The sequence below is a fragment of the Plectropomus leopardus genome, chromosome 7 (genome assembly GCF_026936395.1).
Source record: "Plectropomus leopardus strain MGB_pleo_1.0 chromosome 7, ASM2693639v1, whole genome shotgun sequence".
NCBI lineage: Eukaryota > Metazoa > Chordata > Actinopteri > Perciformes > Serranidae > Plectropomus > Plectropomus leopardus.
In genome coordinates, this window is record NC_142182.1 from 17,344,514 (window position 1) to 17,370,045 (window position 25,532).

At 38.2% G+C, this 25,532-nt stretch overlaps 3 protein-coding genes across 8 annotated transcripts in view; 2 read left to right on the plus strand and 1 right to left on the minus strand.

Moving 5' to 3' along the window:
* Positions 1-108: 108 nt before the first annotated feature.
* slc23a4 (solute carrier family 23 member 4) lies at positions 109-9,625 on the minus strand. Its single transcript, XM_042496614.2, has 12 exons — positions 9,388-9,625; positions 8,061-8,201; positions 7,471-7,628; positions 4,714-4,873; positions 3,430-3,611; positions 2,882-3,002; positions 2,639-2,795; positions 2,287-2,540; positions 2,004-2,168; positions 1,815-1,923; positions 1,612-1,707; positions 109-1,001 (listed from the first exon to the last, which is right to left on the minus strand). The coding sequence occupies exons 1-12, from the start codon at positions 9,433-9,435 to the stop codon at positions 733-735; spliced, it is 1,860 nt and encodes a 619-aa protein (XP_042352548.1). The 5' UTR covers positions 9,436-9,625; the 3' UTR covers positions 109-732.
* Positions 9,626-14,902: 5,277 nt separating this feature from the next.
* LOC121950159 (ALX homeobox protein 1) lies at positions 14,903-18,090 on the plus strand. Of its 2 annotated transcripts, none has more exons than XM_088079432.1 (5): positions 14,903-15,247; positions 15,357-15,410; positions 15,501-15,649; positions 16,390-16,506; positions 17,287-18,090. In XM_088079432.1, exons 1-5 carry the CDS (start codon positions 14,971-14,973, stop codon positions 17,455-17,457), a joined length of 768 nt encoding a protein of 255 aa, XP_087935558.1. In that variant the 5' UTR covers positions 14,903-14,970; the 3' UTR covers positions 17,458-18,090. The 2 variants fall into 2 exon arrangements, with proteins under 2 accessions (XP_087935558.1, XP_087935557.1); XM_088079431.1 differs by having other exon boundaries at positions 14,904-15,247; positions 17,272-18,090.
* Positions 18,091-20,466: 2,376 nt separating this feature from the next.
* bicd1a (BICD cargo adaptor 1a) overlaps positions 20,467-25,532 on the plus strand; it is a 39,687-nt gene continuing 34,621 nt past the window's right edge. For 3 of the 5 annotated variants that reach the window (XM_042496193.2, XM_088080093.1, XM_088080092.1), the window contains exon 1: positions 20,468-20,993. In XM_042496193.2, coding sequence (XP_042352127.1) covers positions 20,778-20,993 — 216 coding nt within the window. In that variant the 5' untranslated portion in view covers positions 20,468-20,777. Of the gene's footprint in view, positions 20,994-25,532 lie in introns of all 5 variants that reach the window. The other 2 variants (XM_088080091.1, XM_088080090.1) reach the window with 1 other exon arrangement.

Below are 25,532 nucleotides of genomic sequence, written 5' to 3' on the forward strand. Positions count from 1 at the left end.
CAATCACTACTCATAAACTGCGGTCAGAATGTCAAGCCAGGCAGAGCTGAGCAAATATGAATCAAAATTGTGTTACTCCATTGAATATTTTCACCTTAAATATTAAAAAAAAAAAAAACATTGAGCGTCGCTCAACTGTTAACAACATGGCGCCAATTCACTTTTTTTTCTTACTTTACAGCTAAATAGTGTGATAAAATATGTTACTAAAAACATTTAGGGCAAGAAATAGGCAACACAGTGACTGGCGTGATTCACATTTGATCATCGCTGCGGAGTTTAATAATTTTACCGCAGTTCACGATTGACAACTATGTAAGAGATTCCTGAACTCCGATTGGTTGTTTTCAGCGAGCTGCAGATTCTAGCAAATGACTTCAGAGGCAACAGGAGCAGGATGAGGAACACTGCTTTTTCACAGACTGTCTGTGATCTGTCTCACATAATACTGTTTCTAAATAGTGAAAGTTTGAGGAAATAAGACAAAAATTAATTTTCATAAAAGTTGCCAACTGTAGCTTTAGGTACTGAAGTGCTTCCCTCAAGGAAGTTCATATATGACTCAATCTTATGCAAGATGCCATTTGCAAATGTCACTTCAAAAAGTCATGTGGAAAACCATGCACCATGTTGTTACAGTACAGTCTTTGAAAGGACAGGAGGTCCAAACTGAGCTGCCTCTTATGGTTTGCAGAAAATCCCAAAAACTGCATGTTAAAGTCAGTGCACTGCTCACAGAGCAACTCCAATAATGATCTGTGAGGGCTCTGGATGTCCAAGTGACTGCTTCACCTCCGGAGAATTGGTATCTGCTCCGGATCCATCCAGGGAGCTTATCTTACCGGGAGGGCAGAAAGGTATGTACCGCAGCCAGGAGGAAGAGGACAAGTAAGAGCTGATGCCAAAAGGAAGGTTGTAGACTTTTCCACTCTCCAGTGTGTTGCTGGAGTCATCCTCGTGAGCCTTGTTCCAAGATAGGATGCCTCGTTCATGCTTTGATCCTGTTGGACGCATGTTAAATGTGTTAAAGCGTACTGTTACAGTCTTCTGGAGGAATGAGTTTGCTGATTTAGCTTGCTTGTTTGTTTTTCATAAAGCTTGGGAATGCTGTGTCATGTGTCAGTTTCTCTCCTGCAACACCAAATTATCACTCTCTCAAAAATAAAAAAGACTTAAGAACTTTTTGGGCATTAATGTGGAAACTTAGGAAACTTGACTGGGCTCTTTACACTAGTAATAAAAAGCCCGAGAAAAGTCCCCCCAAAAACTGCTTTCAGGCCACTAGTATAGAGCAAAACAGAAAACACTTTTATATTTTAGTGTTTGTGTTTAAGTTATTACGTGATGACTCTTGCTTTTTTGTTGAATCTCTGCCTTGATCCCATTTAATGGCCATTCTTAATTAACCAACCCAAATAAGTAAACATGCTTCAGACACTGGATATGTGAACAAACTGAACCTAACACTGATAATCAACTGACATCAGTAGTGTCTTGATGAAAGATTAGGTGTAACCGGTCCATCTTTTGCCCTAAATTGACTCTTCACTGAAACAACTGAAATATAATAATACTGATTAAATAAATAAACTAATAATAGACAAAAAATACCTGGGATTGTGTTGTCCAGTATGAAGCCAAAGAAACCTCCTACAAACATACTGGTTGTCAGAAGTACCTGCAGCACCTGGTCGAGTTCAGCCACACCTGAACACAATGGAAGTAGTTAAAACTTGGTCAAAAATAATCAAGTTAAACTACATAGGCTGCCTATTCTGAAAGATACAGATTATGTGTTAAGTGTTATTATTCACCTGTAGCAACGGCTTTGGGGTTCTTAAATATCCAGTTAGGAATGACCAGACCAGAGAACATGGAGAAGCCAAAAATGAAGATGTTTCGAGAAGAATTCATATCTGCATACTGAAAATGTAAGAACATTTTAGTAACATTTTGTCAATGTTTAAGAAAAATTTTGCCATAGAAGGTCTTAGAGTTTGTACCTGCAGATTAGAAACTCCTGCTGCAGAGATGACACCAAACATAACCATGAACATCCCTCCTATCACAGGTGATGGGATAGTGGTGAATATGGCGCCCACTTTTCCAAACACACCCATGATGATCATCAAGACTCCACTGGCTACTATCACCATACGACTGCCAACCTGCAAAACAGAAATGAGAGAAAAAGACAAGGCCGCATTTTAAGATATAACAGTTATGCTATCTAAATATGTCTCTGTTTGAATAAATAACTGCAAAATATACTCAGGTTCATCTTACCTTTGTGATACCAAGGGCGCCAACATTCTCGCTGTATGAGGTGGTACCGTTTCCTGTACCCCAGGCTCCAGCCAGCAAACAGCCCAGTCCCTCAATGCCAATCCCCCGGTTGATAGCATGTTTTGGGGGAGGTGGAGCCCCAGACAGCCTGGCACACGCGTGGTAGTCCCCTACAGACTCTATCATGGAGGAAATGACACCAGCCAAGATGCCAACCACCCCTGCCAGGCTCACAGTCGGCATCCCCCACTGACCTGAGTTTGAATTCAAACATGAGGAAAAATTGTGTATAGCCTGCAATAACTTTTTATTACCTAAATTCACTACAGTTGAAAGCTGGGCCCCCTCTTACCTGGGTACGGAAAACTGAACCAAGCAGCTTGGCCCATGACATCTCCCTTTAGATCAGTGCGGGCCAGGTAGCCATACCTGTCCGGTTCAACAGGAAGTACATCGTATATTGTCAAAATGTGGCAGATGAGCCAAGACAAAGTGATTCCAAGCAGAACCTGAGGACATGTAGAAAGAAAATACAGCCTAAAAACTAACTGCATAGTGTCTTTCATTTATCTCAATCAAGTTGTTTGATAATTACAGGGAGAATCTGAAAGACGTAGACACGAGAGGCGTGCAGTTTTTTCTCCTTGCTGTATGTAGGAAAGGGCACAGGTATGTGACGGAGGTACTGTGAGAACAAGATGATCAGTGCTGTGGTCCTGTGTGAGACAGAGACAAAAACTTAGATTCACAATGTAAAATTCACAAGGTTGAAATATGAGAAAATTGCACCACTTTATAGCTAAATCTAGCCCAACATAAGGCACAGAAGAGCTACTTAGCAGTTCTTTGGCAAGAAACTTTTAATAGGCTTTCCTGCCCTGCCAAGAGATTAAGACTTGACACAGATTTCAAGTCTATTATTAATTAACATTAATTAACATGTCTGTACTCTAGGCAGGATAGGAGATTTTACATAACCAACAGAGAATGTAAAGGTATGTGACATCATGTAGGACGGAAATATTAGGTAAGTTTATGCACCCAGTCTAAAAATGACAAACATACATTTTTTAAAAAAATTTTGTACTCTGTGGCAGAATGATCCCAGACTCTAAAAAGGCACTGTTTGGAAATGTCACCCACATGGTAGAGATGCCCCAGTGATTGCCAGCACTGGTCCCAGCTGAGTCATACAGGGACAGTCCAATGAGAGAGATCGTGGGAGCGATCGTGAGTGGTCCAATGAAGCGCATGAAGAGGCCAATGAGGCCGGAGAAACCAACAAACACCTGGAAGAGTGAGCCCACCATAATGGACCCCTGCAGCTGAAGACAGACACGTACGATCACATCAAAATGTGACATCATTCCTAGTACAAAGGTGTTCATTGGAAAGGAGCATAGTTATTATGACTGTCACATTTTTCTTACTATATAACACCTGGTTACCTAAACAACCACAGCAATCAAAACTCTGCGTGACTAATGTTTTAACATGCAAAGGTAAGGGTAAAAGCTAGCGTTGAACATGCAAACATATTCGCATTACACAGCAATCAAACAATGGCTACATTTATGCAGTCCAGGAGTCTTTTGAAACATTGAGCGTTTGTCTCAGCACAGATATATATTATAATTTCATACACACATTGTTTGATTTCCATGTGACAGACCTAAAAAACATGTCTTTAAAGGGATACCTCAGCCACAAAATAATGATTTGTTTATCAATTACTTACCTTGTGCTACATTAAATTCAGGAAGAAAACATTTGTCTTGCATGCCTCCATAACAAACTTTTGTCGTATAATCCAAGTATTAATCATCCAATGTTTCCTCAGTACTTCCCAAACACATGTATTTTTGCTAAAACCATAAAATTTAAAACTTACAAATAGCATGCCTGGGAAAGTGCATATGTTTGAGCTCTGCTTGTGAATCTGATTGAGCAGCGTTCAAACATATGTGCTTGCTCAGGCTTGCTGCTCGTCCATGAATGAGACTGTTTAAGTGGAGGTGTTTTCACTAGTGAGGTTTTAGCAAAAATGCATGTGTTTGGAAAGTACTGAGAATATGAGTAGATAAATGAGATGTGGATTATACTGCACGAGTCGCATAAGAGTTTGTAAATATGTTTTGACATAGTTTTACGCTTGTTAATTGTGGCCTCCTTTTGCTTCATTTCATCAAGTATTTGCTCAGCTTTTGGATTCGTAATTAACTGTGGAGGCTTGTGAGAAAAACAATGGGGTTTTTTTTCCACAAATTCAAGGTAATGGCATAAGTAAAGGATAAACAAATGATTATTTTGTGGATGAAGTCTTCATTTAAAGTAACAATTGTCCACTGGCAGCCCGCCAAAGCTTTCCATCCGGCCCACATAATTTTAATTAAATGTGAGTCATGATTAGAAAGATCAATTACTCACTGCTCTTATTCGACTTTGCCACACTTCTATGAAGTCTGAGGAGGAGGTGTTGACTAGGCTGGCGTTTTGGGTCCAAGCAGGACACGTCCACTCGGGCATGGACAGCATTGCCATGGAAGGTGCCAGCAATGTGAATGTACCACCTTGAAGAATGGGCAGTCTGGAAATAAAGATGTCAAAGAGACATCAGAAGGGCAAGGAAGACAAGGGAGCGAGACAGATATGACATCCGAAGACAAGCATTTGCAGACAGATCATACATTATCAAATATCACCATATCAGATGTTGTGCAAGATATTTTAGGGTACTGGTACTGGTACTTCAAAAAAGCAATCGAAAGGTCATATTTTCTATACAAAAGAACAGCTACTCTCAAGTCAACCTCAAGAGTCTCTATCTGTTTGGTCCCTGTTTCTTTCACTGACACGTGATGAAGTGGTTCATTTAAATCATGTGAAGATTGAGAGAGTGACTCTCTAATTAGGCTAACTGCTGTACGAAAGGTTAACTGAGTTAAAGTCATAAACTGTAATAATTTTCATTATGCTGCTCATTTCACTGTCAACAGTTTACATCAGACTGTCGCAGACAGAACTTAAAATTTCCTATACAGCATGCACAACGCTGACTCACAGTATGTCAAAATATTTAGAAGTATTTTTGTCAAAATCATGAAAAACTCAAGGGAATATTCAAAGTACATAGCTTAGCTAGTTTATAATGTTTTCATCCTAAGGGACACAAAAATTAGCGTTGTTTTCTTTTGGCTTCTCTGAAACAGTATGCCATTAAACAAACCCATTGTTTTCCATACAGCTGACCTCCAGGTATTTGGAGAAAGACAAGAAAGTATCAGTGGTGCTAAGCCAGGGGAATGTGGATTTAGCAAAGGCTAGATTCCAAACATAATAAGATGGAAATTCCTGCAGTAATCCAACTGTGACACCGATATTCAGCCAGTATGCACACAAACATAGTACAACTTCAGAGCGAAAAAACATAGTAAAACCTTGCAGTCCTGCGAAACAAAGCCATACTTACATCATTTCAAGTGTTCTGTGTGTTTGTGCACACAAGAGAAACTTGCATTGAGTAATTTTAGCACAATGTGAGAGGAGTGCTGCTAATCTATTTTTTTTCTGTTCTACAGCAATAAAGAAGTACTCAGCTGCATTAAGCTGTACCATATCATATGAAATTATGTTTTTTTGTATCATATATAATCTGGCAAGTCTACCAATTACAAAAATTCCAAAATACAACAAACATTAACATTTGAAAGCATCATATTGTAAAAGCTTTTCTCTCTCTTCCTTTGATAGTATACTTTACCAACAAAATGATCATTTGCTAGTCAAGTAGTTATGATATGCTCCCTTGAATTCATTGAGAAAACTTTTTCTTGCATGCCTTCGTGGAAAAAAACAAATACATTGATGTATTGATTGATTAGAGACCATGGAAAAAACTACAAAACTGTATCAAAATGTCCATTTAAAAATTCTCGCACAACTTGTGCAGCATAATAAGTATAAGTCTAATTCATCCAGTCATATGCTCAATGCTTCCCAAACACATGCATTTTTGCTTAAACTATATTTACATATAAAACAAATGAAGCTTATCTATGCTCTCCAGATTCCAGTACTTTTTATGCCATGCACCAGGCATAGTATGGCAGGAGGCATTATGTTTTTGGGTTGCCCAACCATCTCAAAAATGCCTTGAGGGAATTTCTTCAAATTTGGCACATGTTCATTTGCACTCAGTAATTAACTGATTTGATTTTGGAGGTCATAGGTCAAAGGTCAAGTTCACTGTGACCTTGTCTGTCTCATTTTCGTGAACGCAGTATCTCAAGAACACCTTTAAGGATTTTCTTCAAATCTGGCTCAAATGTCCACTTGGTCTCAAAATTTAACTGATTAGTATTTGGTGTTCAAAGGTCAAGGTAATTGTGACCATGATTGCTGGATCTCAAGAAGGCCTTGAGGGAGCTTCCTCAAATTTGGTACAAACATCCACATGCACTCAAGAATAAACTGATTAGAATTTGGTTGTCAAACGTCAAGTCACTGTAACCTAATAAAACATTTTTTCAGCCATAATTTAGGGGAAGATGTGTGTCAGGCATCCATGTTTTCACAGACATGGATGTGAGCTGTTAAGCACAATTTGACTGGTTTGCTAAGACATATAACTGCAAGATGGTAATTCCAGTGTTTTTGTGTTTGTTTTGGGTTTTTTTTTATGGCAAGTTATTTGAGAATTTGTAAATAGATATTTTGATATAGTTTTGCTGTTGAACATGGTCCTCAATCAATAAATAAATTGACATTTTCACCATTTTCTGTGGACGCATATGAGAAAAACAGTTTTCCTCAAAGTAGAATGGCATGACTACTTGATTTACATGATTTATGTGTGACGTATTTCTTTAAATAGAAGCTGTACATACTAACACAGCAAAATATTCTATTGAGGTACACTCACTTTGGCAAGGTGCACAGTTTAAAGGAGGTTAAGAAGGAGAACTGAGAGGTCGTTCTGTTCTGCCAAACGAGCAGCATGCTAATTCCACCTTAATGCACCCCACTGTACTGCTGAGTTTCTGTGTCAAAGCATGAACTAACCCTTTTATCCAGTGAGTGATGTAAATGACCCTGACATTAAAAATCGAAACCACCTGATTAAACTAAACATTTAGCTCCTAAACATATTCCTGCTCATTATCTACCTCTTGTTTACTTGCTTACCTAATGCCAAAGGTAACTTGCAAAAGAGTGCAAATGCCAGAGACAAAGAAGATGGTGCTGATAAGGTGACTTTGTGTGAGGCCATCAAACTGCAGACACAACCCCTGAGACAATATTAACGGGATGGCGATGATTCCTCCGAATGCAGTCAAACAGTGCTGAGAGAATTAAGAAAGGGGACAGATACCAAGAAATACATTTAGTTTATGTATGTGCATTTGGAAGAATTAACAAAATATTCATAGATGTCATAGATGTTGTAAAATGATAATGGCAGATAATGTAAAAGAGTAAACCTTGTAAAATGTAAAGTCTGACTGAACACAGTTGCTATAAGAAATAAAAAAAAAATCACTGACTTCGCCATCAAAAACTGCATCTGAAGCAAATTTCACACTCAGGCGTATGAAGATAAAACCAAGTCTAACTGACCGTGAAGGAAACGTCAAACGGAAGCTCTCATGTGACTCTGTGGTCGTGTTTGTGTTGTTACACAACATCAGAAGCTATGCCACATAGGGCTCTTAGTCGGGAAATGACTGGAAACTAATTAGCAAACACGGCTTTCAAAAACCCATTTGCTGACGTACCTGGATGCCGAGAATGATGCACAGGTACCAGGGAGGCACGTCTGTCACACAATATGCTAGCTTGTTGCTGTCTCCCTCTGTGGACGTGTCCATTTCTCCTCCATGTTTTGTGTCAGGTAGATCACAAAAGCGCCCTTCAAGCTAGTTGGAAAGAGATGCAGACAAGGGTCAATTAAAGGTTAAGTGTGTAAGATTTAAGAGGATTTGGTGGTATCCAGTGGGCGATTACTTTCGGGTAGAATTCCTTTATTGTTCATCGTTCAGGAGGTTTAATCAGGACCTGAATTATCCGCAGAGGCCACTTCCTCTCCAAAACAAACGGATCAGGTGGTTAAAACCACTGCAAACACTGAATACAGCAGTTTCCCGTTTCACAGGTGCCTCACCCACCACATGCTAATGTGTGCTCACCTTTTTCTGATCCAGATGTTCAGGAGGTTTTTATCAAGCACATGATTGTTATTTTTAGGTGATTATTTACTAAATAAACTTTACTTATATCATGTTATATTTCTGCCAATATATCCCCCTCAGTCCTACACACGGCACCTTTAAAGATACATCTGAAAGAATGGCATGCTGCAGATCACAGTTTTGGATTGGGCCTCTAATTTTGTTATATGGGTCTAATCTCGAAAAAAACAGTAGCAACAGCAGAATTCTTGAACACAGTCAAACACTCATTTAACCAGCACAACATTCAAACGTCCATTGACCTTTCTATCTTGACAATCTATAGTAAGAGATGTGGTCAAATGTGTTATGTTATATAATGATTTTCAAGCAGCCATGAAGATTGATTTTCACCAGAGAGTCGGTGAATAAATCATTTTCAATAGAAGAAGTAAATGTTTCTTGTCTGGTTCAAAACAAGAATCAGCTCTAGAAAATTAATACTATGCAAAATGTCATTCTATTTATTTCACAAAAGTCCAGACACTTTTCAAAATAGTGAAGATTTGGACTGAAAACTGTCTCTCTGACTGAACAGAGTGTCACTTTTCTTTTCAATAATGTGATTTTAAGCATGGAGGAGCAAGAATGTAAACAATTAAATTCATGGGTTTCCATGACGCTACTTTGCTCGCTTTTCTATCTGGTGTCAATTATTAACTGACCAAAACAGCTAGTCACTAAAAAACTTAACACATTTATTATCCAGTTAGGATTAAGAGCAAAGATAAATCTCTGAGTTCATAAATACAATTCACACAAACTGATAGAAAATCATTCAGTTTTCCTACCTTACAGTGTTGGTGAACAGCTCCACAAGAACATTTATAGTGTTTTTCAAGAAATTTCCCTTTAGAAAATTAAGTATACTTACTGCAAATGCATAGTTGTCAAGACCATTACTGTCCTTCTCTGGGGCCATGTCAGCTTCAGCCTGTAGGCTCAGGTGGTGGTCCTCTGAGCCAGAAAACAAAACAGAAAAGTGAAAAACAGAAAGAGGGGAGAGAACACATCAAGAGGGGACGGGAGAGGTCTGATAGTGAGGGGAGAGAGCTGGGAGGTGGAAGTACGGCTGGGGTGGGCAGGTTGGCAGGAAGGAGCAGAGTTCAGACATGAGACTGCTGCGACTGAAATGAGTCCCACCAGCAGCTCATGTGAGCCCAATTACAACACTAACAGCAGCTGACCAACCAGCATCTGGCAGGCAGGAGATTACCATTCAGACTGTTTTTCTCTATTTCTCCGAATCTCTGCAATATTCTCCCTTTGCTACTTTTTAATCTCATTACATTACACAGTCTCATTACACATTCAAGTAAAATATCTGTAGAGTTGAAATCAGTCTTCAGGGCATAGCTTAGTTTTCTCTAGCCCTAGCCCCCTCTAATCCTAACACCAAATACTTGTTTTTGGGGGGCAAACCTTCACAACTATCACATGTTGCCAAACTATCACATGCTGCAAAGCTGTTATTGATGAATTTCCAGTAAATTTAATTTTCTCATTTACCGTGAAGCTCTATTTCCCCTAAAATGATTTTAGATTAAATTACATTGTTAGTCTAAATTGACAGTTTGATAGCAACCCACATCTACTTAATTAAGGAGGTCATGATATGGCAGCATAAGAAGCCTAGATTCTTACACTGTCAGCACCCGAGTTTAGACCGAGTCACAGTCTGGCAGCTAAATTACACTAGAGGGGGAGAAAAATCCCAGACAAAGTCACATCCATCAGCAACTACACTTTTTCAAATTTTCACCTCTGCAGACAAACAGATGCTTACACCACACCAATTTTCAGCTTCTGTTGTTACAATAAATATGTAGCTTTATTGAATCTGCAAACTTTGTTAATCACAGTTTTCAGCTATGATTCAGATTATAACTTTATTTTAATCAACAGAGATGTTATGGGAAATATGTGTGTGGTCCTGCTTATTATTTTTCATCAGTTGCATTCTGACAGTCCCTATAACGCACACAGTGGGCATATAATAACTGTATAGAGTCCTGTGGTCATGTATCATCTAAATGTTCTGCTATAGTTATAAAATTTAGTAAAACATCCAAAATTCTAGTAACATCATATTGTGCAGCATACAATGCCTTTATGGCCCATGGGCCACATAGGGTAACAGGTGACCTGCCAGCCATTTTCTTATTCAATATGAAAATAAATTGATCCATAGTGGGATTTTGTTTGTTTGCTTGTTTGTTTTTTGTAATCTGAATGTAAATCAACCACCAGAGTGCATAAAAGCATCACAGTATAGAATGAATGAATGAATGAATAAATGAATCTTTTATTGTCATTATACAAATGTGCAATGAATCTCTGTTTTGCCTCTCTCAATATAAATAAAAATACATTAAAAAACACACATCAAAAGTAAACAGTAAGAAATAAATAAGTAGTAATGAATAAATAAATGAATAAATAGAAGGCAGCAACGGTAGTTCATGTATTACACTGTCTGTTATGGTAGGAGTGGGGCATTGGAGGCCACAGCTCTGGGATAAAAGCTGTTTCTCAGTCTGTTTGTCTTGGCTTTGATTGTCCTAAACCTCCTGCCAGATGGTCGCAGTTCAAACATGGAGTGGCCAGGGTGTGTGATGTCTCTGAGGATACTGTGGGCTTTGTTTGTGAGTTTGTTAGTGTCCAGTCCAGGGAGCTCCAACCAGATGATGCGCTGAGCCACCTTCACCACGCAATGGAGGCTGTGACGTTCTGCGTCTGTGCAGCTGGCATACCACACTGAGGCGCTGTTTTGTCCTGCTTCTCAAGAAAAAACACCACGGTTTGATCCGTCAGACCTCTGTGGGGGGTTTTGGGGGCTAAGCCTCGAATGTTCTTCAATCCTAGGAGCATGCATGCCTACACCTGGCCTGTGCAGGAGCACGCTGTGACTGGATTTTCCTCTTGGCAAAGATGAGTAAGACAGCAAATGCTGAAAATTTGGAAACAGACAATTAATTTAATATTTAATACTGATAAATATTATTAATGTTTTTGTTTTATCAACTGGCTGTCAGCATTCTAAAGCTTTCTAAAGCTAAAATGTTTTCTATGTTCATCATCGTAGTTTTGTGTTTCAGCATGCTTCAACATTTAATAGCAAACACATACTGTAGCTGAGGCTGATCAGAATGTGTTTAGGTTTGTAAAAATAGTTACAAACCAAACTATCCTATTAAACTGATTAAGATTTAGACCTGATGATGGTATTAAATGAAAAATTGAGAAGTTATTACTATTCATCTGGAAGGCGACATGAATGCTTCTGTGCAGGATTTAAAAAGCAGTTTTAAGTCACAGAATATGAGAAAGCTGTTGTCTTCACTGTTGTGGCCTGTTCAATAAGAAGGGAGCTTGAAAACAAATGCACCAAACAGAATAGTTGAAGGTAATCAAGCTCACATGAAACTTGCAAAGAGAGAAGCAGCACCGTGACATCATGAGGTCTACTCCTCCATGTGCACATGACATTGCATACATTATACTGTAAAAGGATCCATCACATGTCAGGTAAAGGCCTGGGATTGACACCAGTGCTTTTTAGAATCACTTTATAAAGGCTGAAATAAGCCAGAAGCATGAATATTATGTATGTGTATGTTAAATGTGAGTCATGGTATTAAATATATTTTAGCCGCACAGCTGGTGCTTGAACTTGGACTGATAAGCAGCAAAGCCATTGTTGTAATCCTTATGTTTGATCACCAAAACATCGCCAGTTTTGAACCACAACTTGCTTCATGATGTCAGTCACATCTGAGTTTCTGCATCAAGCTCTAACTCAGAGGCACATGATCACATTAAGCCACAGGGACAGTGAACTTTCTAAATGAGTGTCTGAGAGACTTTTCCATAATCAAATTGGGTGAGTGGCAACATACAATCAATCACTGAGTGGATAGGGAATCTTTTACAGAATAATGTGTTGCATGTGTTGAAAATAACAGCAGATGATGAATAATGTTTTCATTTAAAGGTCTAATGAAAATTTTAAATGTGTACAAAGATTTTATCATGAATGTGGATGACATAAAGAAACACTCTGAGGTATCGTTCATTTTCTCACTGATCAACTGTATCCGATTTTTGTCAATATTCAACATTGAAGTTTATCTTCTGGGCTGTTCTCTTATCAGGGACAGATCAGGATTAGAAAGGCTGTAAAATGTGGTAGTAATAAATCAACACCAATGACACAGCACCAAAAAATGTTAGATAATAGAAAAACAATAAGTTCATTTATCCTTATTGGATAAAAACTGCCCAAGCCAAAATGTTTTGGCTGTCAGAATATGGTTTCTTTTGATCCAGTGTCTCACGGCATCCTGTGACCCTGCTAGCTGCACACAGAATGCAGCTTTGGGTGCATTTAAATAATCACTAGCAATATGCTTAAAATTTGTTTCCACGCTATAACCAAAAACAAAACTATGTAACTATGAAACTACTAATGAAGTTTCATTATACACAGAGTAATGTGTCCATACACGTTAGATTACATACAGATCACAGGAGACTCATGTGGGTTACATTTTGTGACTCATGAGTGACAGGACAGATTAAAAAGCAACACTTAATAAGCATTACATGGCCACCTATAGCTATCTGTGCCTTGCACGTGACAATAAAAAATAAAAATGACAATTTCCATATTTGAAAATGCATTAAAACCAAAGTGTACTCCTGAGATTATTTCTGCTTTTGGACATGCATTTAACATTTGTCATGTTAAGTTACATTTATTTTGTAAATACACATTTGCACAGACTGTATGTGTGTGAAGTTCCAGTTCTTATATTAAAGGTGCACGCCACTGATTTTACAGGGTCAGCTTGCCCAGCAGAGAGAATATATCAGCCTATGCCTTGCTCAGAAGGAGATTTTTACAGTACAAAAAAAAATATCCCAAAGATGTCATTGGGGTTATCTCACTTTAGGCTTAGGCATGGTTTTAATGTAACACAAAGCTTTTATTACAACTGGAGCAAGGACGGTCTGACTAAAAGATACTTTCGGCTATGTTATGGAAAATCTTCTATACATCCACATAGTCAATAGCTGTGGAAAGAGGCAATATGTTTGTGGGTTGTCTGTACATATGTCTGTCTGTACATTTCATTCTCATGAACGCAATAGCTCAAGATAAGATAAGATAAGATAAGATTAGATCTTTATTGTCATTGTTAAAAATAACTAAAATTAGTTTGGTGACTCTTCAGCAAAGAAAAACACAAACAAAATGGCCAGTGCTCTCTCCCTTCAGTCAGTATGGTGGCGAAAGGTCAAAGGTCACTGTGACCTCACAAACATGTTTTTGGCTATAATTTTAGAATTCATACACTAATTATGACCAAATTCCCCACACTTCTCTAATAGGACAAAATGATGAAGTGATAACATTTCATATCAAAAAGAGTAAAGGTCAACCTTACTGCGACATCATAATGTTATCCAAAAACAGTTTTCTAGCCATTATTCATCACCATAATTTAGGAATAGAAGGGGAGAAATTTGGTCAGATAATGAATTAGGGACATTAATCTTGAGTGTTAACTTTCAAACTGTACTGACTGTATAAGTCGCTGTCCTGCCGTGTTGAAGATGTGTGTGATGCATCCACCTTTTTTGCATTTTCAGTTGTCATGGCTACATATGAGCCTGAACAGACATGGTTGTAAACTGTAACTGCAACCTAATTGCAGTTAGAGCTTAACCTTTTCTAATTAAAATGCAACCATCATTCATGTTATAACAGGCACCTGTGCTTTTCCAATATAAAATATCAAAATGCCTGCTATTAAAGAGTCTATTAACTTTACCTGATCTATGACATGATGCACAATAAGACTACATAACTCTCATAGTGAGAATCAAAGCTGAATGCACCTACGAGCCAGCACCGCTAGATGGAGACATACTGAATACACAAGACATGATCCCCCAATGACCACCAGGAGTCACTGACAGCTTGTGTTCCTATTATGTCTGAAAGGTGAACTGGAGTGTGAAAGGGCATATTGAGGCCAAGGTGATAAAGATTATCCCTCCAATAAACCTGGTGATAAGAAAGAGAAGCAACAGTTTAAGTATGTTTTATAGTTTAATATTATGCAGGTGTGAATCAAACCACTGAGATTTTGTCTAAGCTTGTCCCACAAAGCAAGAATGAGTTTTTATACTAGTTACACTGTAAATGAAGAGTAAATGAAACAAATGAGTCTATTAAATGTTGTGTATGAAAGAGTGATAAGGGCTGATAATAATATCAAGTTCACATATTTACAATGAGCACACCTTGAATTAAATGTTCTTTAGGGACACTGATAGAAGAAGCCGTTCTTGGAAGTATGCACTCTCACACTGCCAGTCACTCCTCCCTGATAATGACCATGTGATTCAGGTCAAACACAGGTTGACAACAGTTTTCTGAGAGGTGTTGATGAGAGGATATTTTGAGCTGAATACTAAAGTCAGGCAGCTGATGGTGGAGGTGCTGATGGTGGGGGAGAAACTGCTGGGAATGTGGAATAGAGGAGATACAGAGAAAGAGTCCTGTGAGGATCAAGAAATGGAATCTCAGCCAGGGAAAAAATTAACTCATTCGATTGAAGAAATACTGAGGAGGCCCACATGTGTCAGAAAAGAGAAGAGAATTCATCGCAACTGGTCTGTTATCAAGGAAAACTCCAAAATATCTAACCAGCTCTCATGTGCAGGTATGTTTTCTGTTTTTAAAAAGATGAGTTGCTATGTAATAGTTTCCATCAAATCATGATTACAAGAACAATATTCTTGTTAGTGCTGAAGTTTTCTCTCTGCCAATAGAAACCCCACAAAACAGACTTGAAGAGTCTCCAAAGGCTACCACAGAATGTATGAGTAAGTGTTACGATTTATAAAATAGAGGGGAGGTTTCATGCTTAACTGATGCTTATGAGGAAGATGTCGGTGACAATCATTTTTCCACAGGTCAGAGGAAAAAGAGGCAAACGAGGGTCACTTTCACACCGTTCCAGGTGCACGAGCTGGAAAAAGTCTTCCAGCAGACACACTACCCAGACATCAACTGCAGAGACCAGTTAGCCTCTCGCCTGCACCTCACTGAGGGACGAATACAGGTATGAGACATGCAGCTTATCAGAGCTGGTATTTTCATTATCAATTAATCCGTCCAATATTTTATCATTTATGAATTAGTTGTTTTGTCTATAATATGTCACAAAATGGCAAACAAATTTATTTAAAAAAATGACGTTCTCAAGTGTCTTGTTTTGTCCACAACCCAAAGATATTTAGTTTATTATGAGTAAAGAATTTAAATTTAAAAAATTTATTCACTTTTAAGAGGCTGAATTCAGACAACTTTACCAGTTTTTATATCTTTTGGTGTTTAATTTCAGAGTCGACAACTAATTGATTGGTTTATTTAAATGCTGAAAAAATCTGTATATCAAAATGAGGCAATATTTATAATGTGACATTATTCTGATAATATTAAAATGTGCACAATAGCAACAATTTTGTTTTCCTTGTCAAACCTGCGTCATAATTCTATTCATTTTATCCTTAAGTTGAGTGAAATCAACAAACAATGACCACACCTAGTGTATGTTGTTACTGATTTATTTCTTTTTAATCAGTCAATTAATCAAACTGGGGTTACGTACAATTCAGGGAATGTTTTCAAACATTATAAACTGATTAAATGGTCTTCAGTGAAACAGCAGTGATGGTCTTTAGACAGCTGCTTATATAAGGCATGACCTCCCAAATGATGTATGACATATTACCAGATAAAGTTACATATGACATGCTTTTCCAGGTAGATTTTATCTCACATGTTTTATGTGTCATTCAGATTTGGTTCCAGAACCGCAGAGCCAAATGGAGGAAGGCAGAAACACTGAAGGATATAGAAATGATGACCAGACAGGACATGCAGCCAGCCAGACATGACCCCCGCCTTTATTATGAGGTAACACGAGAATATCCATTTTATAAATGGTGCATATGAAATAAGAATAAATTGCTTAAATGCATTAAATATCTGTGCATCTCCAAAACAGTCTCATGTAGTATCTTTAAAAAGTAGTGCAAAGTGCTTTACAAATAAAAAGAAAAAAGCACAGTTTTTTAGAATAAATCAAATGCCAAAATTCACTTTAAATAACAACTTTTAATAATAAAGTAAAACAGTAATAATGAATATATGCAGTATATTTTTTGTATATACCAACCAACAACACCAACAACAGCACTAATCAAGAATTACCAATAGTGTATCATATGCTCACTTGAAAAAAAGTGTAACAAGACACAGTATCTTTTCACTAATACAAAAATAAGATTTAACTGATTTGTTTGAATCGATTTCACCTTTTTTGTCAGAAAGAAATCTGAAATTTGTCTTGTGTCCCTGGACATGTTTCACACCAATACACCAAAATACAATACAACACTGTATACTGTACAATACTGTAAATACAAAACAACATTAACCAAACAACAAAACTGTACTATAAAAGCTACAAATCACATCAGACATTACAAAAAAGTAATGTCATTTTAATTAATCATCACTTTTACATTCAGTGTTCATCTCAGGTACACTGAAGCTTCATATAGAAGCCATACTCTGATTTGATACTAGACACATGCATCTGATCATTAGTGATCATACTGTAATAAATTACTGTTTAAATCAGGAAGTTATTGCTTCTGTGAGATAACTCTTCGTCAGTATGTACTCTCTCAGTTTTTACAGAAGCCTCAGCTGCAGGCAGCGTGCTGGCTGCCGTGCTGCTTATCGAAACCCCTTCAATCAAGGCTGTGCCTCAGAGCAACATCAACACCCACCTTGCTGACCAACACACATTCCCCAGATCATAGGACTCTGTATTATGACCCCCTGGTGACGGACAGATAGCACCTCCATTATACTTTAGCAAACAATGACACTGTTGTGTCAGTACAGTTTTTTAAATTACATGTGGTACTAAAATCATGATGAGTTTCTCATGATGCAAAAACGACAGTAGACTATAAACAGTAAGTGTTTAATTGACGAGTTAGCTTTGATTGTTAAAATGTGTTGTTTATACTAAACTGAACTGACATTTAATTTTTTTTTCATTTACCCATAAATATGACATTCAAAATTGATATCATGGCCAGTCACTGAATGCATTTGGCTTATATTACCAGACCTTGTGAATTGTTTATACTGATGTATTTTTAAAAGTCAAGGTTTAAAGACAATACTCTGACATGCTTCTTGTGGAGAGCTGTATTTGTGCTGTGTTATTGAGCATTTAGAATTTTTCATGACACCACACGTCCTAACCTGAGATAAGATACAGCGCGGCCATAAACTCTCGATCTGTTTGACTTCCTGACAACCTCTCCTTATCTTAATTTGGGCTTGTAACTCGGGGTTAACTGGAGGTTATTAGAGAACCTATTGAATAGGATCAAAGGGGAAACATCAGCTAAAAGTTTTACTCTTTATTAGTGCTGTAGATATATGTACATAATTGTGACTTAAATAATAAAAAAGTACAAAAAACTATGTGTATAAGATGTCTTTATTCACCTTTAAATATTTAGTTGAACCAATATTACATGTCAGGCTGCTGGTAATGTATTTCACAACCTTTCCTGTAATAATGCAACCGATTGTACTTTATTTGTCTCTATGTAAACTGCTTCCTGTGACATTAATATTGTTTTGTGAAATGGTGATAAATGAACCGCTTACATCCCCTTATTTCCATAAAGTGTTTCATAGGCCATTTAATAATTATCAATTATAAGACAGATAAAGCAGCATCGCCTTCACTATCAAGGCCATAACTCACTTGACAGGGCTTGACTGATTACGTTTAACAAGCCTCTGAGAGCAGTTAAACTTTTCACCCTACTCATATCTTCTTTTATTGCATGTGTTTGCAGTAAGATCGACTGTTCTCCTGCCTGCCGGGGCAGGGTTAAAGAGGACACCAATAGTTAGCGGGGAGTATCAGCTAAATACCTTGACATTGCTTGTGTAACCACAATTACATCACAATGTGGGTTATGCTGCTTTGATTACAAAATTATAGTAGTAAATGTTAGATTTACATGAGGCAAACTGAACAGCTACATATGTCATTTATCGGGCCAAAAACAACGTGACAGTTTTCTTGTACATTTGCATTTGTTTTCATGACGTGGAATTGATAGCTCATACATCATTTTTCATTGTCCTGAATGGCACTTACTATGGACAAAGACGTAACAAATCAGATACCAGCAGTATGTCTGTGTTTTGTTACCAAAACAATATGTTTTACATACATATATAACAGAAGCATCACTGGTCAAAAGTGCCGCCACCAGTCAAAACTCCTTGTCTTGTACTATTTTGTTTGAATGTCTGTCTTCTTATTAAGCCTAGAAATTACTCTGAGAATAATAATAACTTACATTGACAGGACTCATTGGTGCAGTATGATAGTGATACAATGAAAGGTCAGTTTTAAATATAATGCATGTCAATAATGCATTTAAAGATGTTACTGTATATGATGGAAACACTGAATGTGAAACATAAGCAGACATGTTGGTTTCTGATGCTATTCTGACAGAAAATGGACACAGCTATTGGATGAATAAGATGTTTAACATTTAAATATGTTGAGTGTCTTATGTACTTTAATGTTGAATCAATTAAGATTCTTAATATTCATCTTTAGTTTCCCCCCAAATCTCTGCCGTTTCCATCCCCATGTCATTACATGCATAAATATGATTTGTAGTATCTGTATACTACATTATTATCAAGCAAAGTGTCCTGCCTCAATTTTTTTTTTTTTTTGTTTTTGTCTTGTATTATTGTGTAACTCTATTTCCAATTTAGAGATAGCATAGACTTTTCTCATTGGAAATTTATAATATGTTAGTTAAAATAAAAATTTTAGTTGTGTCCCAAACAAATTCCCCCTTCAAAAATTTGGGACATCAAAAAGTCACATGATCAACAGGAAGTAGCATCATTCGAGTTTCCTGAAGGCCATGGAAAGACCAAAAATAAGTTGTCTCACTTTATATTCTGTATTATTTTTTTTATCATATTGTAAGTATGACTGAGAATGTCAATGTCAACAAACAGTCCTGTATGTGATGTAATTTGCATTTAAGATGTTATGTTGGGTTTTATTTAACAAAGACCACATGAAAATGTCGAAATATCCACTTTTTTCCCCACCTAATTTTAGTGATCATCAAGTGGGATTAACATCATGTCATTCATACTCTTATCGTGATGACCCCCCAGCAGATTGAGACATGAAATACAGTGTTTTTTAAAGTTATATTCATTCATTTTGCAGTGTTAGAAAAAGCATGTTAGCCAATTCCGATAGGGCACAGTGCAAACGCCACTATTGACCGATTCCAGTGGCATAACGATATTATTGTGCAAGGATTCCTTGCAGTTATTGCCCAATTTAAAAAACAAAACAAAAACAAAAACAAGATGGCATGCTCAGCCTATTGTGGCTGTCAGCGCTCACCATGTTACATTATGTACTGTTTGCATGATTATATATTTACATCTCCTGCTTTAAAAAATACAATTATTATTTATTATCACATTTTTAAAAATTCAAGTATGAAAAGGGAAGCTACCATCAAATATATAACATTAAATTGCACATGCAAAATGAATTAAATGAATCCCTCCGTTCATCCCTCTTCTGTTGGAAATGTGTATTCACTAGCAATACAATAGCCATAAACAGTACATGTTGTGAGGTGTCAATAAATACTGAAAGTATGCTTGCACAGATGCAGGTGTCCCACTATTTAAATAAAAAATAAATAAAAAGAAATGAAATGCTATGCCTCACAGCAGAGGGAAGGTGGCGCCCTCGCACCCATGAATAAGCAGAAATGCTGCTCTCTGTTTTGCTGAGTGTCACACAGAAGACACTGACCTGATTTTAAGTCGCAGGGTTTCGACTAGCAGCGTTTAAGGATGTTTTTATGGCAGTTATTTGCTGTTAGGTGCTACAAATAATGCTTTAGAGAAAATAATCATATTTATATTTTGTGTTTTGCCTGCCTGCTGCTCTCTCAGGAGAGGGGGGCGGATATTCAGCATCTCTCAGCCTCCGCCCGCCTCTGTGCTCTGTCCAAAGCGGTGGTGGAGAGACAAGGGAGAACCGCAGACAGACAGGGGGACAGACAGAGACAGAGAGAGGGGCGATGGCCGCGGATGGAGTTTGCGGGGAATCGGTGGATCAGTACCGGGCCGAGGTGGAGCGGCTCACCCAGGAACTGACCGAGGCGAACCGGGAGAAGATCCGGGCTGCGGAGTGCGGTCTTGTCGTCCTGGAGGAGAACCAGGCGCTGAAGCTCAAGTATGCAGACCTGGAGATCGAGCAGGAGACTCTCAGGAAGGAGTTGGAGCAATTGCAGGAGGTGAGAGGAGGAGGTTTCTGTTGCTTTTTGCAGGCGCACTGCGGGCAGGTGTGTGTACATGATCAGCTGCATCGCCTCAGCGGGAGTCCACCAAACGCTAATATGACTGGTGTTTGTTTCCTTAATATGCGCACTGTTTTTTTGGGGAGTGGTAACACCGGGGTCGTTATGTGGTTTAATATCACTTAAATGTAATGTTGTTAAAAGATCTTTCAATTGGTGCATATAGCCTTTTCCCATAATGCTACAGGGCTCATCCTGTATGAATAAGTTATCATCTAAAAAGTGAATAATTCATGCTGTTTCTGTGCAGTGAATCCATAGGCATCAGTTTTAGACATTGCATATTAATGTATTGCATGCTCAGGACACAATAACACCCCACTGCACCTCCCACACCATTGTGTTCCATTGTTTCAAGATTCCTTCCCTGTGTGTGCATAGCAACAGTCATTACTTTCAGGCAACTCTGCTTGGACTCTCAGCCTTTTGGTGTTTTGCCAAGTTATATATTTTGTCCTCAGAAATGCCTTAGTAATTGGATCTTCAGAGTTGTCCACTATAGTTTGTGCGGTGGCTCAGTTGTCCACTGATTTAAATGTCAAGATAAGGATTTCCAAGAATGTGTGTAGATACAAGGACACTGAGACATCACTGTGAGGACTGAGGTTTGAGATCACACACATTTATTCCTGCATTTTCTTTATACAAGTCTGGTGGTTTGATGACTTTAAAAGTCCAAATACCAGAGAGTTAACATGGAGAAAAGTGCGGTGCGATCCACTGAATAATACATAGTGGATACACTGTGGTTATACATTCAGTAATTAATGCATACATGCATAAAGCAACAAGAAGCAGATGCTGACAGGGCCCAGAGCTCAAGGTCGCTTATGAAGATGCTCTAGAGCCAATGGACTAAGAGGAGGAGCAGCTGAAGGCTACATATTTGTGCATCGTGTGTGAGAGAAAGAAGGGACATTTGTTCTTTGGTGCCAACTTTAATCAACTTTTATCATCATTATTCATACAGTGTCATTTTTGATTATGCGTTCACCAGGCAGTTTAGATAAAAGTCGCTCAGGCATAAGAAAATGCTTGAGATAGTATACATATTGTGCCCTCTTTTGGAAGTGTTTAAGGGTTGAATTCTGTTTTATAAAAAGCCAAATTAATTTAATTAAGAAAGAGAGAAGTCATTACCCACTGTGACAACATCATGATGGCTGGTAGTATTTTAATCTTGTGAGTCTTTGTGTGTGTCATCATGGCAAAACGTTGTCGAGATGACACCAACTGTAGCGGGAATGTCTGTCTGTGGCAACATTTTGTAAACACAGCATCACAATTGTGCAAGATGTAGTCAAGCAACCTTACAGGTGTGTAGTTGAAATCAAAAAGAAGGTTGAGTTTGAAGATGGGTGTGGTTTGAGCAAGGGGGCGAGACATAGGGGGGTAGGAAGTAGGGAAGGGGCCACTGGCTCCCCATTTGACGCCTCTGGCCTGGAGTTGTTTTTAGTTGTGGGTCGCTGTATTGCGGCAGGTGTGATCCTATCTGAAGACAGTCTTTTGTTCTTGATTTTAATGACTGTTTGGGTATGTGTTTGAGTTAGTTTTTGTTATTGTTTGACTTCAAGAGTGCTCTCTTAATAGATATCTGCAAGACATTGGTGGACACTAAATAAAGTATTTCCGTTTTATGGCACTATACAGTACACCTGCCCTACACTTTAAAAGAAAATATAGCACTTTTTTACTTCAGTATATTTATCTGGCAGCCATAGTTGCCAGGTACTTTGCAGATTAGATGCACTTATGAAATACACTTTTAATTATGTCTGTCTGTGGACAGAATTTGTCAAAGCAATAGCATCACAACTCTGCAAGATGCAGTCACACAATTTTACAGATGTGTAGCTGAGATCCAAATAAAGTTTGTAGATGGTTCTGGTCCAAGCAATTGCACTGGAGGGGGAGACACTCTTACATCCACCCACCCACACACACACACACACACACACACACACACACACACACACACAAACAAACACATGCACACTTTTTGTCCTGTCCATATTAGTTTAAAGTTGCGGATTGCTGTATTGCAGCTGGTGTGACACAAGTTGGTCTCCAATTAACAAATTGTGAACTTTGTTTTCTTTGATTTAATATCTCATGAAAATGTATTTAGAAAAAAGATGTGTCCAAAATGTTTGCGTTACAAAATTTGTGAAAATATTCATCCCCACTAAAGTCTGTAAGTCATGTCAGAGATATAACAGTGGACTGAACATCAGTCAGCATTTCTTGCACAGCTGGCTCATTGTATATATTTCCAAATAAAAAAAACATAACATGTTCAGCCTATGTGGCTGGCTGCACTCCCCATGTTTCATTATGCATGCATGGTTATATATTTCCTACTTTTGCCCTTTTATTCCACAGCTTGACTAGCTGAGCATGTTGTTTTGACTCGCATGCAGAACCAGAATGATCTTTGTGCTGCTCACAGCAGCATGTTGAAGTGAAGAGACAGCCTGATACAGCCGGCAGCAAAGCACTGTCCGGCTGATATCTCACACTTATGGATTATTGGATGATGTGGCAGATGATGGGGGAAAATATGATGAAACAGAGAAGAGAAAGAAGCAGGGAGATAAAACATTTTGGCTGTGTTGCAGAGGAAACAGTGGGAAAGTATGATGAAGTTTGATGTGTTTAATATTTTAATGTAAAAAATGTCTGCAGTAACTCTGCCATTACATTGCTCTTTGTTGTGTCATCCGTTAACATCTGCACCCATTGTATCCTCTGCTTCCCCACTTGCCTGTCTGTCTGTCTGTCTGTCTGTCTCACTGTCCTTGCTTTCGCTTGAGAGAAGGAACATTTTCCGGAGGTGATATTACTTCCACAGAAAAACACGTCCTCCTGCCTATCTGTCATTTATGAATATGAACCTGAGTGGCAGAGTGAAAACCTGCCACTACAATAACATCACATCCACTCCGGCCATACTCAGGAGAGGTGCATTATAAAAGGGCATGAAAACTGCAAATGGAAATTGAAATTGCTTCAGGGACTGAGTGGCCAAAGTAACTGTCGGTTCTTCTTTTGAATGACCAAAAATCCATTACACAGTCTCGCCACCCTTTTTACTTTTATTTAAGGATAAATTGTGTCATCTATTTCCTCTCGTCAGTGTTTGTTTTTCAAAAATGTTTGAAGTCTTACCAAATATTGAGTTTTATCTACATAAAAACGGACAACAGACAGATATTTCATGTAAAAATAATAGCATGTAAAAAAAAGTATTTTTCATAGATTTGTTTATGTCAATGTGTATGCAGGTGTGTGTGTGCAAGCTGGACAGATTTGCATGCATGTTCCTTCTGTGTTTGCATATGTTCTTTGGTGACAAATATGTTCCGCATGTACTAGTTGTCTGCCCTTAGTCCAAGTCCCAGCTGGTAGAGAACAACTGACCAGAGCATTGCGTGTACTATACTCACGCACACACACACTCATACATGCAGCTGTAATACTGGACTAATTTAATCTCTCTGTACCAAACGTGGCACATTTGTGTCTGGTTATATTTAATATTAGTCATGAAATGACAACAAAAGGCCATGATGATAAGAACAAAATCATCCAGTTTCAGAGGAAATATGAAGAAGTATTTTCAGTATTTATTAACCCAAAGATTATTTTCTTCTCTTACAATTTCCCAGAACCAAGGGCGACTTCTTCAAATAGCTTATTTTGTTGGACTCAGTATAGTTTTGCTGTTGTTAAACATGTTCCCCAATCAAGCAAAAAATCAATGTTTGCTGTTTTCCGCAGAGACATACAAAAATGTTTTCTTCACGAATTCCAGTTAACATGGCATGAGTTACTCATATTCAAATGGTCACTTTGTGGGTGAAGCATCCTTTAAACTGTTCGTTCATTATCAAGGTAGTTTCCTTGATATGAGATGGTTTTTTGTTAATGTTTGCAAGTACGTTTAAAGCCAGTGCAGTGTTTCTCTTATTTTACATTTTTCTTTTACTGTCTGTGAGGCTCAAGCCGAAATTGGTTGCTAAGAGCATGTTTTGCTTCTGACAGCAGAAGTGTTTTTTGCTCTGTAGTGTCCTCTCCCTTCCTTTATATATTTTCCCTTCACCCAGCTCTTTGACTCAGCCTCCCTCTGTTACTCTTTCTCTCTCTCTTTCTGTCCTTCCTGCCGGCCTCCAGGCTCCATCACTCTCTCACTCCTTGTCTCCCTGTGTGTGTGTGTGGTCTGTGTGTCTCTGGATAGCTGCCTAAGCAGTGACGGAGACACCATTACTCCGTGGTTCTGGCTTGTTAGTGCTGTCTCTGGGCAGATCATCCTCAGATAGGACACACAGTAAGAGGTGGAAGAGGGAGGATGCCGCTACTGCAGAGCGGGAAGAGCAATGTTCATATGGCTTACGGTGACATTTCATCACACTGTCAACAAAGCTTGAAGTCATCTGTGGATTGAGAGCACTGGAAGAGCACTAGTCATAAAGTCAT

Bases quoted from the DNA above. Each gene is read 5' to 3' on its own strand.
- slc23a4 (XM_042496614.2), bottom strand. From the start codon at position 9,435: ATGGCCCCAGAGAAGGACAGTAATGGTCTTGACAACTATGCATTTGCA. The intron at 4,874-7,470 runs GTAAGCAAGTAA...CTTTATTTCCAG, and splicing joins CAAGTTACCTTTGGCATTAG to ACTGCCCATTCTTCAAGGTG. The intron at 2,796-2,881 runs GTAATTATCAAA...ACATGTCCTCAG, and splicing joins ACGTCTTTCAGATTCTCCCT to GTTCTGCTTGGAATCACTTT.
- LOC121950159 (XM_088079431.1), top strand. From the start codon at position 14,971: ATGAGAGGATATTTTGAGCTGAATACTAAAGTCAGGCAGCTGATGGTG. The intron at 15,411-15,500 runs GTAAGTGTTACG...ATTTTTCCACAG, and splicing joins GGCTACCACAGAATGTATGA to GTCAGAGGAAAAAGAGGCAA. The intron at 16,507-17,271 runs GTAACACGAGAA...ACTCTTCGTCAG, and splicing joins ACCCCCGCCTTTATTATGAG to TATGTACTCTCTCAGTTTTT.